At 38.0% G+C, this 14,936-nt stretch overlaps 1 protein-coding gene and 1 pseudogene across 4 annotated transcripts; both read right to left on the bottom strand.

The window, feature by feature from the left end:
• Positions 1-99: 99 nt before the first annotated feature.
• On the bottom strand, positions 100-8,917 carry LOC117771511 (annotated as a pseudogene).
• Positions 8,274-14,008, bottom strand: LOC117761310 (C-type lectin domain family 4 member M-like). Of its 4 annotated transcripts, XM_034585076.1 has the most exons (8): positions 13,938-13,971; positions 13,623-13,670; positions 13,296-13,448; positions 12,331-12,429; positions 11,444-12,238; positions 11,190-11,332; positions 9,911-10,020; positions 8,274-9,790 (listed from the first exon to the last, which is right to left on the bottom strand). In XM_034585076.1, the coding sequence occupies exons 3-8, from the start codon at positions 13,399-13,401 to the stop codon at positions 9,652-9,654; spliced, it is 1,392 nt and encodes a 463-aa protein (XP_034440967.1). In that variant the 5' UTR covers positions 13,402-13,448; positions 13,623-13,670; positions 13,938-13,971; the 3' UTR covers positions 8,274-9,651. The 4 variants fall into 4 exon arrangements, with proteins under 4 accessions (XP_034440967.1, XP_034440980.1, XP_034440959.1 ...); XM_034585089.1 differs by lacking the exons at positions 13,623-13,670; positions 13,938-13,971 and adding an exon at positions 13,978-14,008; XM_034585068.1 differs by lacking the exons at positions 13,623-13,670; positions 13,938-13,971 and adding an exon at positions 13,978-13,993 and having other exon boundaries at positions 13,296-13,415.
• Positions 14,009-14,936: the final 928 nt, after the last annotated feature.

The raw sequence follows: 14,936 nt of genomic DNA, 5'->3' as shown, positions 1-14,936 counted from the left end.
GTCTATTTGTAAAATCTTATTTAAAGGACATTACATAAGGAACTTAGTGCATCAGTTCACACAATATTGAAAAAAAATCTCACCTACCCCAACTTGCTGCTAGTTGGCCCTTACCCTATCCTTAGCTTGAGCTTTAGTTGCCATGTCTGAGATTTCTGTCTCCACTGTTGGAGACAGATGGAATTTAGTTTGTTGTGTTCATAACATAGAAAATTATATAACTTTAAAAACCCAGTCAAATATATCAAATAATATGTATAGTTAGATTTATCTATTTATTTATTTTTGTAATTTAAATAAATATGCAATTTATGACACTTGAATCTGAAATAAGATGTAAGGATGTGGGTTTATTATCAGAATTTGAATAATACCACGTTTAAAGTCTTTAATTCAAACTTGAATCTAACTGTTTGACTGTGACTTTGATACACCATTGTAGTATAGATAGTGACAATCAAATTTTTGCTTTTAATACAGCAAAATACATTATATATCTATATACATGTATATCCACTAACCACATACACTCAGAACATATCAATTACTTTCGGCATTATGTTCAACTTTGATATTTGGTATAATTGAACCGATGAAAACAAAAGATTATGCTAACAGAATCATTTCTGGTGTCTGCTACACATTTGTGCACATCAGGTTCATGTCCATATTCCTGCTTTCTTATTCAGGTGGGAATTCATTGACAGAGGCTGTCTCCAAGTACACGTTACTTTATGCAAACACATGTACATTTAATACTTTATCTATACAGTGTTCTACAGGTCAGATCTTTAAAATGCACTGTAAATATAAAAGGTGAATAACAGTGTTAATAAATTACTTTTTATTGTCTAGATACCCTGTCTTTATTTCTTTTTTCACATTAACTGGATTCCATTTTGTTAATGAAGCAGCTACTATAAAGTTGTTCCCATTAGTTTTTCTTACATTTCTCATACAGCCTTCCAAAAGTTTTCTACCCTCAAGAAGTAGCTCCACAGTGAGTGTTACTACTCCTTTGTCACGTTCGTGGCACTGAGTGTCTTGAACCATCTGTTTTTTCAGTCCCTCTGTGTCAATGATCATGATGCAGTCACAGCCCAATTCCTCCCTCATGTCTTTGTTGACATTTAGCCGCTGGATGAACGCCCCCCTGGTGCATCTTCCTTTGCTGACGGCAAACCTGCCTCCAAACATGGTGTTGAGCAGAATAGATCCAGAGAAAAGGGCTCCAGACTTAAAGAACAAACTGAAATTTGCTTGTCAATCTCTGCAACCTTCCAGTTTCTTGGGGAGATTTTTGCAGTGGCTGTTTGTATCGATCCTGCAGAGATGACAGCTGGGGCGCAGCAGATTGTCTACTTCTATTTCCAACCATTTGAAGAAGTAGTTGCGCTCAACACTGCAGGTGTCCTCTCAAATCTTTGCTGCTTCTTTTTAAGCTCTTTTTGTTTTGCTTTCAAAGACCTGAGGTAGATTTCAATGTTCTGGTTGCTCACTTTCCGCATTGTACAGAGGGATATCAGCATGCACATGTCTTTCTTCACAGTTTAACTTTCGTATTGCATGCTTCGAAGGTCTGAAGGTTCCACAGCATCATTGTCATTTCTCTTGGGCAGCAAGAGATGGACGGCAAACTGGCAGAGCGCCATTTTCAGAACTTTATCCTGCTGAAGAAAGCCGTCTGAACAGAGAAACAATGCAGTTATCAGGTACAGGGGGATAGATAGATAGATAGATAGATAGATAGATAGATGTACTTTATTGATCCAAATTTGGGAAATTGTTGTATCACCACAGCATGTCAAGGGCATTTCACATTTCACAGAAAAAAGGCTAAATAAAATAGATGAAAAAAGAAAATGACTAAAATATATAAATGTGACCATAAGATGTGAAAAAAGAATTTGAATATAATATGTGCAAAAACTTAAAAAAAATCGTAAGTCTCAGCAAAAAGGCCTCAGGAAATGACATTGCACTTTTAGGTTTGTTGTCTAAAGCATCATTGTTATTATGGCTTTTTGACATGGCTCTGTGAATCAACAAGAGACCAATTAATGGGCAGGATGCTGCACGGAGTACTGATCAGCCTGTCAAAACTTACACTGTAGTATTTGTCACTGTATAATATAATGTTTTCTGTGGAACTGAGAAGCTTTTGTCAATACTGGGATGATCCCTAATAATAACATGAGCGTTATCTTGGCTTAGGATTTTTTATTCTGATCCTTTTGCACTGAGCACCTGTGGAAAAACTGAGTGGACATTTCTTTGTATTGTGGTTTTATTTATTTCAAATCATAGCTATTCTGTTGGTTGATTAAAATAACTGTAAGTACAAGATGCACTGGCAACTCAGAAAACATCTACAACAACTTTGTACAGACATTGGTTCCCATGTTAATGATTCTAAATTTGAGGTTTTGGCTGAAACGTCTGGACAGCATTGCCTCATGATATGTGCTAAAGACGTCTCTTTACACCTCAGGATGAAATAATGCAAATAGATCAATGCACAAGTGTCTACCTACAAAGTCAACAACATTAGTCTCAGCTGTGCATCGTGTTGAGTGCTCGTATTAGCATGCAAACACTAATCTAAAAAGGTGTTCATGGTAAACATTAAGATAGAATATAAATCAGGATTGTTTGTCAAATGTTTTTTGTTTCTGCAACTCTGTGAAAACCAACAATCTGACTTCCCTACTGAACACAGTGAATGGCCGTCAATGTGGAGGTTAGAAAGAAGTGTTTGAACATTTCTCCTAAACTCTTCTGTGCCTCTCAGGAGAAATGTGCATCTTCATCTTGATATTTACATGATTACTGCATATTACTTATTTTACTGTGGTTTTACAACAACCAGCATGTTAGCATGTAGCATTTAGCTTAATGTATAACTGCCTTTCAGAGCCACTAACATGGCTGACAAAAAAAATTAAAAAAATGAAAATAAAGCAAATATCTCAGGGTGAAAAAGTGGAGCCACACACGTAGAAGACACTGAGGAATATGTCAAGAGAGTGTGTGGTGATAAGAGCTGACAAAAGTGTCTGTCTTGTCATATCTGAAAACGGCTCATGTCTCAACTTGTCTCAGTACTAATTGATATTATATATCTCTGCCTCTCTAATGTATTCACTTCGACATACTTTCTTGCAAGTCTCTTAACAAAATACATTTTTATATGTTTTATATAAAGATGAACAGTACCCGTACATTGATATTCAAAGCGATGTTTCTTCAATATTTAGCTTGCCTGTTATGAAAAAGTAAGAGACCGGCATACTGCACAGACTGTTCAGCGCCGTAGACACAGATATAGTGTACTCTGTGTCTGGCTCCATGTCTGAAAACATCTTGTAGCAGTCCTTGGTGTGCATTGCTAACCATTCTTTCATTGGATTTCTGACAGTGATAAGAAATTGATGTACAGTAGAACTCCCTCCATGTTGTCTCCTTTGGTCCATTTAAGGGACAGAGCTGTGGCCTCTGAATGTCCTTTTGTTAAGTGTCGAGGGGGCGGCACTGCTGCAAGACAGCAATCGTTTGAAATAGAAGATGTGAACACACTGCAGTGAAAGGAGTATGAAATGTCTTGGCATGTCTCATATTACCTGTGAAAACAGATGCAGTGATCCATTTACTTAAATTGCCCTACTCATCCTCTGTGGCCACACTGAAGAAATACTGTCGTCCAAACTGAAGGTTATTTATTTCAATTTTATGAAAATCTTTGATGACCAAGCAACCTTCCACCTTCGCAGGAGCTCCACTTCAGCTGGAAGCTCTTAGGCCTCTCCAGTCCTTTTGGGCAACCCAGCTCAGGACCACAGATTGGATTCACTGACAGGAACTCAATCTCACCAGGAGGGGGCACCACTGGCAAACATAAGACACCAGCTTCGTGCCACTTGAGCAGTCAGTTTAGACCCAATGACCAAACATGGTCAAGGTAAGAAACACATTTCTTTATTATACAAACTCTTATATATCTGGCTCCACTGCCAATGAAGTCAGCAATTTCCCAAACAATCAGTGTGGTTACATCCAAACTTGAATTCAGTTCATTTCTTAGAATTATCGTTTTATTGTGCTAGTATGTGTTTCTCATTTTGAGAACCAAAGATTCCTTTAGAAACAGTTTTGTAAATAGTTGTTTAGCGAATCCATCTCCAGTAAATCTACAGTCATAAGTAATTACTGGTTTGGCAGTTCAGTCAAAGTCTTTAGGTGCTAGAGAATAAAGGATAAATAGTGAAAAGGATGGATCCATATGTAATATCAGCAGTGTACAATACTGCACAACTCACATTTGATAGATTTTACCTTTGTTCAGCCATATCAGACAAAATTCAATGCAAATGTCACAGACTCCTCTCTTTTTTCAAAATGAGAATTAAAATGCAATTACCACATCAAGTAATAACAGTATGTATACTACATGTGCAAGATGTTAGCCTGGTTCTGAACCAGAATGATTGGACTAATTGTCAGACGATGCTGTTCGCTAAAGAAGGCCGTGCGCTGAAGTATTCATAACATAGACACTGTCTCTTTACTTTGATGCTGAGTAATAAGCTAACAACCCCATTTTAACCTGTTATTGTCAATAATAACAATGATCATGTTAATATTATTCCAAATTCATTTATTTCATGATTATATTCAGATTTATCCAATATTGAACACTTTGGGGCTCCATATCTATTAGATGTGTCATCAGCATCATCACAGCTTGGGCTACGAAAATACAAAAAAAAACCTGAACGAAAGATCACGTGGGAATAGACAAACGATGACAAATTGCACTGAGGGAAAATGTAAGATCCAAGGTATTCCAATATTTGAGCACTTTATATTTTTCGTCATTATTAAGTCTGAGTCTGTATTTCTAAAAGAATATTCCAACAGTTTTTTCAAAGTAAGAGGCCCCATTTCCAAAGTATTGCACAGTCTTCAATACTCTCGTGCAAAATAGTTGTGTTTAAATTTTCCTACAGACAAATCTTAAATCCTGTGAAACTGAGGTCAGGAAGTCTAATATAAGAAATAAAGATAAGAAATAAAGTGAAGACGGCTGTCCTTCGAAGACGGGTCCCACTCGTAGGCAAACTGGTCACAGTCCCATCTGAAAGAATAATAATAGCTACTGATCATTCATTGAAGCTCCAACTAGCCACAGCAGACATGTCAAGCTTGGACTCACTGCTGTTGTGTGTGCAGAGCTATATGAGTTTAAATTAAAATTTAAAGAGGCAGTATTCTCCATCTTTTTTCTAGCTTTACATATATCAAAACCTATATCAAAACATAAAGAGCTACAATGTAATGAATGCATTTAATTTGATTTTACCTGCTCTAACTGCTCTGCTCTAAACGCAACCATTTGCATGTCCAGCTAACAACCTGCAGCATTTTCATTGCAAAACTTTCATTATGTACAACAGAGAACAATTCATTTAGCAGTTTTCAATAACAACCATTATCCTACTAATTGATGTTAGCATTTAGTCATATAATAACAACATTTAGACCATTGGTTCAGCACTTTAGACAAGTTGATCCATATCCATTAGCAGGTCCTCTGCAAAAGAAACTTTCATTTATAATAGAATAATTTCTTTAAAGAAAATTCTTGATCAGGTAACTGGTAAGAAAAATAGCTTTACACTTGAAGCCAAAATAATTTATCTGTTGAATCTTTGTCATGGAATTTAGACACAAGACTCACATTCAGCCTGCAAAGTGTTGGAAAAGGTACAGAGCTGAAGTGCAAGTCTGCAAGGTAGTTTATCAAGATCCAGCTGATTTTATCATGATCTACATTAAGTCTGTACAACCATTTGAAAATACTTTTACTGAAGTACCTAAGTAAACACTCTTGCATTACATGTGCAGCAAGAGCCAGACGTTATGAATGCCAAAATTCACATTGTTGTTGTGTCCGTGACTCTGTTGGTTGGAGTGATTACTTGTAAAGTGCAATATTTGTAAATTATAAAACATTTGGATTCATGTTTAAATTGTTGTCAGTTTTTCCTTGTTTAGGTATTTTGCCTTCTCTTGTGTTGTTTCTCTCCTCAATGCATCGAGCATCAATAAAACGCTTCTGCAGACACCTGGGTCTCTTGAGCGTTCATCCAGCTGCTGACAAGATTTTTCCATCAGTTATTGGACATAATCTGGGGTTTTGCAATATTTGCCATTAACATGTAACAAGATTGACTAACAAAAAAGTTGCAATTTGAACTGGGAAAATTGCTTTTGGACTGGGCTACTTTAATTGTGGCTCGTGTACAGCATATAAAGACAACCTGTACTGTTTGGCTAGTATTAAGTATCAGTCTAATAAACTGTATAAAGTATTGATTCAAAATTCTCAGGGCTCAGAGAGAAATGGGAAAATGTCATAATAAAAATAAAAGATTTCTGACCTGAAAGAATTACCTGGTGAATAAATGTTTGTAGAGCTCAAAGTTGAGAGAGTCTTTTGAGAGGTTCATCCACTGATCAGCCATTAACTGTATATAAAAGTTGGGCAACATAACTGCTCCCCAAAACTGAAGCCAAATCATCTGGATCACCCCCTGGTGGCTGGTATAGGTCATATATCCCACCTTCTCTACGTTAGTGGATGGGACACGGGCCAAGCTTAAAGGACAAAGTGCACATTAAATTAATTAATCACAAAGATGTATCTGTATTGTCGGGTGTTCTTATCACACTGATGTATGTTGAGGTTTGCATGTCTCTGATAAGTTTGCTTTTAAGAAGTTATCTGAGGCAATAAAAATCTCATGATTGACAGCTGCTGACTTGTGTTTGGTCAAGCATGTGTAGTGGCAGGATCTTGATGCAGATGGTTTTAAAGATTTGATAGAATTGGTTGAGTTTATGTTTCCATGATGACAGAAAATATGACTTCAGAAAATATATGATTATAACAAGTGAACTGTGCACTTCATTATCATGTGTTGAAAAACTAAATTATATGACTGAGTTGTAAAAGAATGAATGGGCCAATATGTGTGTGTTATTCTCAGTGTGAAGTCTAACCTACCATTCGTTTGTTCCCCTTTCTTTCTTCTTTCTATTTTTGAGGCTGAGACTTTTTATGGCACCTTTCATTTGAGAAGTGTGAGTTGCTCCCTGACAGCTGTGGGCCAAACTAAGATCTCTTCACCTACCTGTTTGAGTGGGTAGGGTAGTGAAGATTCTAGATAGACAGACAGTACCTGTATGTGTGCGTGCATGCATACATGCGTGTGTGTGTGTGTGTGTGTGTGTGTGTGTGTGTGTGTGTGTGTGTGTGTGTGTGAGCGTGTGTGTGATAGACTCCATCTTCCAGGCGCTCTGTGAAGGTGGTCTGGAGAGGAATGAGTGGGATGTCTATGTCAGGTCATATGGTGGAGGAGATTTAGGTGATAAAGAGATCAGACTCCTCTTCTTTCAACACTGTATACTGTTTATCAATTTAGGTGTTTATCTTATCAAGCAGAGTGGGTTGAGCTTTGATGCTGTGGTACCATGACGATAAATGAATGTCAAAGTAGCTTTCTCAGTAATATGACCGACCATAACAATCCTTAAAAATGCATATATATTTACTGCCACTAGATGTCAATCTAGAGCACCAGCATCTTGGACCGAAACCTCAACCTCACTGGTGAGACGTGTGAATTGGTAGTGCAAAAGAATGCATGTTCATTTATGACCAGAAAGGCCTGTAATAGAATTATCTTTATCTATTCATCCCCGCACAATGTTTTAAAGATGATTCTGAACATTTATTTTGATCCTGACATTGGGCGAGAGGCGGGGTTCATCCCGGACAGGTCACTAGTGTATCGCAAGGCTGACATACATAGACAAATAACCATTCACACTCAAATTGACACCTATCGTCAATTTAAAGTCTTCAATTTACCTCACCCCAATCTGCATGTCTTGGTACTGTGGGGGGAAGCCAGAGGAAACCCTCCCAGAAACAGGTAGAACATGTAAAGACCCCAGTCAACCCAGGATTCAGGAAGAGAACCTTCTGAGGTTAGACCACTGACCACTATACCACCTAGCCGCTCCTCCTTGAGAACAACTGCCATAATTAATACCGTCTAAAGATTTAGTGTATAATATCTACACATAATAGCTTCATGTGCAGTTTCCAAGGTTCTTCTACAAACTGATACACTCTGAGTGATTTATTTGACAAATTCTAGAAAATGAATTATTTAGTCAGCAATCAGTTGATTGTATGCTTGAAAATGTAAAATGTGTTTATTTAGAATGCAGAATGTTTTACAGAAGGAATTGAATTGTAAGCACAGCACAGTCTTTTTTTCACATGTACATCTCAATAGTAAAAGCACCAATTCAATGGATATTAATGATGCAGTAGTAATAGAGTATAGTCTATGTTTATGACTAAAGCTGTTATCCCAGAATCAGTGTTATCCACATGTGCAGTTTGTGCTAGTGGTCACACAAGAAGCAACAACAACTGAGTACAAAATAGCCAACATCAGTAGATTAACACTTTAAGAGTACAGCACATGGGAAATGCATTCATTAGTCATAGAGTCAAGTGATTACAATAAGTGCAGTATGTCAATCAAATCAACTTGACATAATCTGAAAGTGTATTTTTCTATAAATGGTTAACTGTAAACTATATATCAATCATCATGCATTGAATTATTTTAGTAAATATCAAATCATCACAGATATAAATTACTTGTTACCCTTCATTACTATTAAACAGTTTCCACAGTGTGTACAGATATCTATGGAAACCTCAGTCACCCTTTAAACAAGCTGTTCCAAACAATTTACGTCAACCTGTGTCTGCTCCACTTTTATCAGCTGGGTCTTCTGCTATATCCAACTTAATAATACATTACTCACTGCGCATCACTCCATTTCAAGATTTGGCTGTGAGCAATGCTGTGTACCTTTGTGTAAGATGGTCACACGATATAGATTTCTAAACACTGACTTTGTTTACATGCGTCAATATTCCGACATTTACCTGATTAAGACAGCAGTCTAAATCAAACAATGCCGTGTAAACAGCATTTTCTGATTACAAGGTCGTACAAAAGGACATAGCATCAATCGAATTGAGTGTATTCCAACCTTAGTCACATCATGTAGACATGAATAGGAGTTCTTCACAGCATTTTGTGAAATTGACATTCAACAGTTACCAGCTGCTTGAAGATGCATGTCCTGTTCACAGGACGGCTGCCACTATGAAGAAGTAGGGAGAAAGTAGTATGCTATGCATTTTAAGAGGAATGGATATTATGAAGGGTGTGGATGGGCGCAAATATTGCAATGGGGATATTTTCAAAAAGGTTGCGTAAAAGTCAGATGTATGACGTAGTATTAATATTCTTAACGCAACTCATCTAAACACCATAATCAAATGATTGTCTTTTTCTGAATAAGTTCAATATTTGGAATATTGGTGTCCATGTAAATTTTGTCACTGTGATTAATATTGTCATTATTTACAATGTACTGACAGCAGTCCCCAATGTTTATTCTCTCTACACTAAACTGAGAGTGATTATCAAGATTACAGTTATTAGTGTCAGGCACGGAGCCAACATTAACCAAAGCACTGCCCATACAGGAAAAACACTACATTTCACAGATCCAGTTTTGTTCTATATTACAGTTCTCGTCATTCCATTCGCCTTTCCCTGACGCACGGTGCAAGAACTCCCCACAGTCCTGGTCCGTCCCGTTATAGCTGTTGGGCTGGCCTGCAGCCCAGAACCTGTAGGACAAGGAGAGACAGCCACAAAAACAATTAATGCTGCCCTGTCATTGGCTACAAGAAGTCAACATTACCTACTTTTTGTTTTGTATATTAAGAGATGTGCGTTGACTTTCTTACGCTAAGGTCAGTGGTGTCCCGTCCACCCATTTCCACTCGCCCTCTACTTCTTCATCAGTCAATCCAATCCAGACTTGTTTGTCATTTCCAAACAAGCCATTGATGAAGTTCTATGTGGGAAGCATCGTGCAATTAAAAGTTATTGAGGTCTTTATGTTTTCCACAAATTAAGATGCACCAATATTAGAAAAACTGACTTAAATATTTTACTCTCATGTCAGTCATTAAGTTATACAGAGCAGCCCCAAGTTTGTCTCTTATTCCATTGCTATCAGCTGATCAAATAAAATCTATTAAGGAAGTAAATAAGTAAACAAGTTATTTTCTATCAAATATAAAGCTTAGATAATACTGTACTCTTGTGTGGAAAATAGTGTCAAGTTTCAAATGTTCAATTATTATAGTATTCAAATGAAGAATTCACATTAAGGGAACTGATAAACACAATTGTGTGAAATGTGGTTGGACTGTTTGACCCTGGTGGATGTTTATGCTATTTGTGGATTCATCGTATGAGCAAACCCTTTCACATGTTGATTAGTTGAGCTGTAACAATGTCAAATACTCTCAAATCAACATGGTGACAGTTTAGCACATGGCAGTGCAGATGATCCACATCATGGATTATGATAACAACTAGATTGCTTAGACATACAATATGCCAACTTATATATTACTGTCAATGTAATATGACAATCCTTCCATCATTACAATTGTCATTCCTGTTCCCTTCATCTCTGTCAGATATATGGTGTATTTTTTCCCTGTTGATTGGGTAGTTTTTTGTAGTCTCTCCTAACTTTGTCAAGTGTGTAAGATTTAGGTGAAAGGGATCTAGTGGCAGAAATTGACTGTAAAATAATCCTAGTGATGTTTTACTAGTGTGTTTCATCTAAATTGTATGAATTGTTGTTTTCCTTACCCTAGAATTTTATATTCCATTACTTTATATTTACATCTGGAGCAGGTCCTCTCTATGGAGGCCGCCATGTTATTTACAGTAGCCCAAACTGGACAAACTAAACACCTTTTGAGTTTTTATGACAACTGAATTCTACCATAGGTTCTCTTTCATGTTTGGAAGGGGAGGGTGAGGTGAGGGGTATTCAGCTGCAACATGAAACTTCACCAGTAGATGTCACTAAATTCTACACACTGAACCTTTAAGGGCAGATGATTTCACATCTTGTTAAATCCTATGAGGCAAACAGATTTGTGAATATGGACAATACAAATGAATTTTGATTTGTTGATCGATGATCCTCATGGAAAAACGCACCATTTCATTTTGGCTTGTGATGATTGCCAGGTCTGCTTCTTTGCTTTGACAGTATTCTCTGCTTTTCTGCCAGCTTCTCTTGCCATTAGAAGTGTAGTAGCAGCTGCACTCCAACTTCTGCCAGCCATTGATACACTTCTTATCTGTACATGTACGATAATGATTCAACAATAATCAAGCAGTGAAACAAAAGTGTACAAGCGCTGAGATGAAACTTTAACATATAGGATTTTTGGTCAGTTCTTTCTACGTACCTTGCATTGTCTTGTTCATTTTGTCAACTAGGCCCTGGAGATAATCTCTCTCTGCAGTCAGGTTGCTGATTTTCACCATCAGCAGTTCTCTCTCTGCAGTCACTTTATTAAAGCTGCTTTCAAGCGCTTTTGTTTCCCGAGCCAACGTCGCGTAATTATCCCGCAATATGTCTGTTGCTTTTTTAAGTGAGTTGAAAGTTTCCTGAAGAGTGTCTCTTTCTGTCGTTAGGTTTTGGTGACTGTTTGCTAGCGTGTCCTTTTCACCGGTAGATGCGTTGTATCTCTCCTGTAAATGTTCTATGTCTTTAATCAAGTCATTGTAACTCATCTGCAGTTTCTCTTTAGATCTGGTGACATTATTGAATTTGTTATGTAAATTGTCCCTCTCCCTGCTCACCGAGTCATGACTGCCCTGTAACTCATCTTTACGTTTGACCACTGTGTCATATTGTTTTTGTAACAGATCTTTGGCTGCAGACAAGACATTGTAATTGGTATCCAACCGGCTTTTACTGGCTCTCAGCTGTTCAATGTTTTTGTTCAAAGCACTGTTAGTGGTCTCTAACTGGCTTTGGCTGAGCTTTAGTTTGTTTGTTTCTTCGCTCAGCAAATTGTTATTTGTCTCTATTTGGTCTCTCTTTTGAGATAAAACATTGTTATCTTTCTGTAACTGAATCCGTTTGGCTTCAATATCTTGTTTCTCCTCCTGCACTGACTTCAGGCTGTCCTGCAGGTTCTCTTTCTCTTTGTCCATGACTTTTACATTGTCTTGATGTTCTTTTTCAACTTTTTGATCTGCCAGAGAGGAGAGATTGTATGTTGTCAATCAATAGATTCACCAACACATTTTGGCAACTTTTTAAACACACACAAAGACGTGGACTTACAGTGGATGCTCTGACCTATGATACCGGCCAGCATGAGAACACAGAGGAGCCCGAGGCAAACTGTGGCAACCCTGTAGGAACTGTTCCTCAACACAAACTCTGAGTGAGAGCGGAAACCAGAACAGAAACAGAAACTTGAATTTCATGAAGTGATCTAGGGAACTTTTGGTTTTGTGCTTCATCTGGATTGAATCTGACTGGGATTGCAAAATACTGTCCAGAAGATACATTTCCAGCAAAATTCGTAAACAAAAATCGTTGTTGGTAAAATGTTATTTTAGAAATAGACATCATCATCATATGTCATACAAACAAAATATTATATACAAACATAAATATCTTTAAACTGTATAATTTGTACAACATAAAGACAAACAAATGATCTGTCAAGAGAATAATGGCTATACCTTGAGTTGGGCGATTGAATCATTTCTCACGGCAAAATGTTTTATGTTATAAAAAATGTTTACACCCAATGATTTGGAAATTGAATCAGAAAATAAGTAGACAGGAGTGGTTAGTCCTGGAAGTTAAATATCAGAAAAATCACGACACTTAATTCCATGAATGCAACTATTCTATAAATGCTGCTCTATAAATACTGCCTATATTAACCTAATACAACAAAAGATATATAATAAAATATAAATCATATGAATGTTACAGAACCATACCTAAATATGTTTATATATATGTATGTTTGATATGTTTCTTGTGATCTGAGAGATTTGAATTCCAATTTTCACTTTACTCTGTGTGTTTACCAGTGACTCCTGAGCGAAATGCTTCTTAGGGTGTTAAAAGCTCTGTATTGACTTTTTATTATGACTCCAAATTAAGGCTGATGTTGCAAATTTAGCACAGGTTTGAAAAGATTTTAAAATTGTAAAAAAACTACATTAAATTTGAATCTCTCGTGGTATACATCAACTCCTTGATAATAAAAAAAGCTCTTATTTCATTACCTGAATTGCGGCGGCTGCTGCCATCCTCGAAAAACTGCTTAGAGACAATTTTACTTTCTTCAATGTCCATGTTTGTCACAGTAGAAGCATGGTACTGGACAGTCATCTTTGCAATGGAGTCTTACCAGAAAAAAGAAACAGTAGCCTTAGATTCTGAAATAGCTCAGTTTTCAGTATAATTAATATAAAAGCTGCTTCCCTTCATTTATTTTCTTTATTGTGGCCTCCAGTAAGTTTACATTTCCATGTCTTGATTCTAGAAAAAGTGCAAAATAGGATAATATTAAATTACACTTCAAGAATGTAAGAGAAACAAATAAACCTTACCTGTGTTTGGAGAGATGATAACAGTCAAAGAATTGTAAAGTCAAGTTATTTGGTTTTGAGCAGTCTCAGAAACTAAAACCAAACCTTCTGTCTTCGTGTAACTTCGCCCTGCACTTTATAAATCTGCATGTGTTCCCCTTTGCAATTCACAGAAATTAAGGGCTGGTCAAAAGGCGGAGCGAGAGCCTCACAACTTATCAATTAATGTTGACTTTGAGAAATAAGATTTCTCTGTTTGATCAATTGGAATAAAACTTGCGAGGGAATAAACACCGGCCACCTTTCAGGCCACAGTGGCACTTAGGTAATTGGGCAACACTTTCTTTGAGATCATGGGTAATAAAAGGAATGACACTTGTCATGAAAGCTCGACACAAAAGCAGCAGCAGCACCAATTTGCAGATTCCACAAAATGAAGCCCATAAAAAGGTTTTGAGGAAGAACAGATTTCAGATACCACAAATATACGGAATGGGCAGTTTTCATTGCCCTCACTTAGATTACTCCAAGTTTCGCTGCAGCATCCATTTCCTGATTAGTTCCAAGTTGATTTTTTTTCCAGAAACAGGTATGATAAAAACAAGAGGTCCACTATTTATAGCAGTAAGTTAATGTTGTAGGTGTCTCAGAATGCAAATGTAGCAGTTGCATTCTGAGACATTCTGTTGCATTCCCCATGCCACAGGGCTCTCACCACAGCAGCCAGAGACGAACCATTCAGGTTTTAACATTTTATTATCTCAAACACACTTCAACAAACATAAATAAACTTCAACTTAAAGCGACTAGCTTTACAGCTCCGTCCTTTCTAGAGTCTCAGTCCTCCGTGTCTCCGAGTTCCTGTGTCTGAGTGTCCCCTGAGGCAGCTCAGTTACTGCCTTTTAAGCGTGAGGACCAATCAGCTAACAGCTCACACCTGTGCTGATTGATTCTCTGTGGTGCAGGTGAGGTGCTCTCCCAGCCCCTTCACCTCCGACGAGGGACCAGGAACAGGGGCTGCAGGGGCTGCAGGTGTCGGCATCTCCGCCGATGAGGGACCAGGAACAGGGGCTGCAGGGGCTGCAGGTGTCAGCCTCTCCGCCGACGAGGGACCAGGAACAGGGGCTGCAGGTGTCGGCATCTCCGCCGATGAGGGACCAGGAACAGGGGCTGCAGGGGCTGCAGGTGTCAGCCTCTCCGCCGACGAGGGACCAGGAACAGGGGCTGCAGGTGTCGGCCTCTCCGCAGACGAGGGACCAGGAACAGGGCCTGCAGGGCCTGCAAGAGTCGGTCTCTCCGCCGACGAGGGACCAGGAACAGGGGCTGCAGGGCCTG

This window comes from Hippoglossus hippoglossus, chromosome 1, assembly GCF_009819705.1.
Source record: "Hippoglossus hippoglossus isolate fHipHip1 chromosome 1, fHipHip1.pri, whole genome shotgun sequence".
In the NCBI taxonomy this organism is placed as follows: Eukaryota; Metazoa; Chordata; class Actinopteri; order Pleuronectiformes; family Pleuronectidae; genus Hippoglossus; species Hippoglossus hippoglossus.
This window is presented reverse-complemented; position numbering and strand designations above follow the sequence as displayed.

Coding starts and splice junctions, on each gene's coding strand:
- LOC117761310 (XM_034585068.1), bottom strand. Junction 12,430..13,295: donor CAGCAGCCGCCGCAATTCAG/GTAATGAAATAA, acceptor GCTCTCACTCAG/AGTTTGTGTTGAGGAACAGT. Junction 10,021..11,189: donor TCACAAGCCAAAATGAAATG/GTGCGTTTTTCC, acceptor CTTCCCACATAG/AACTTCATCAATGGCTTGTT.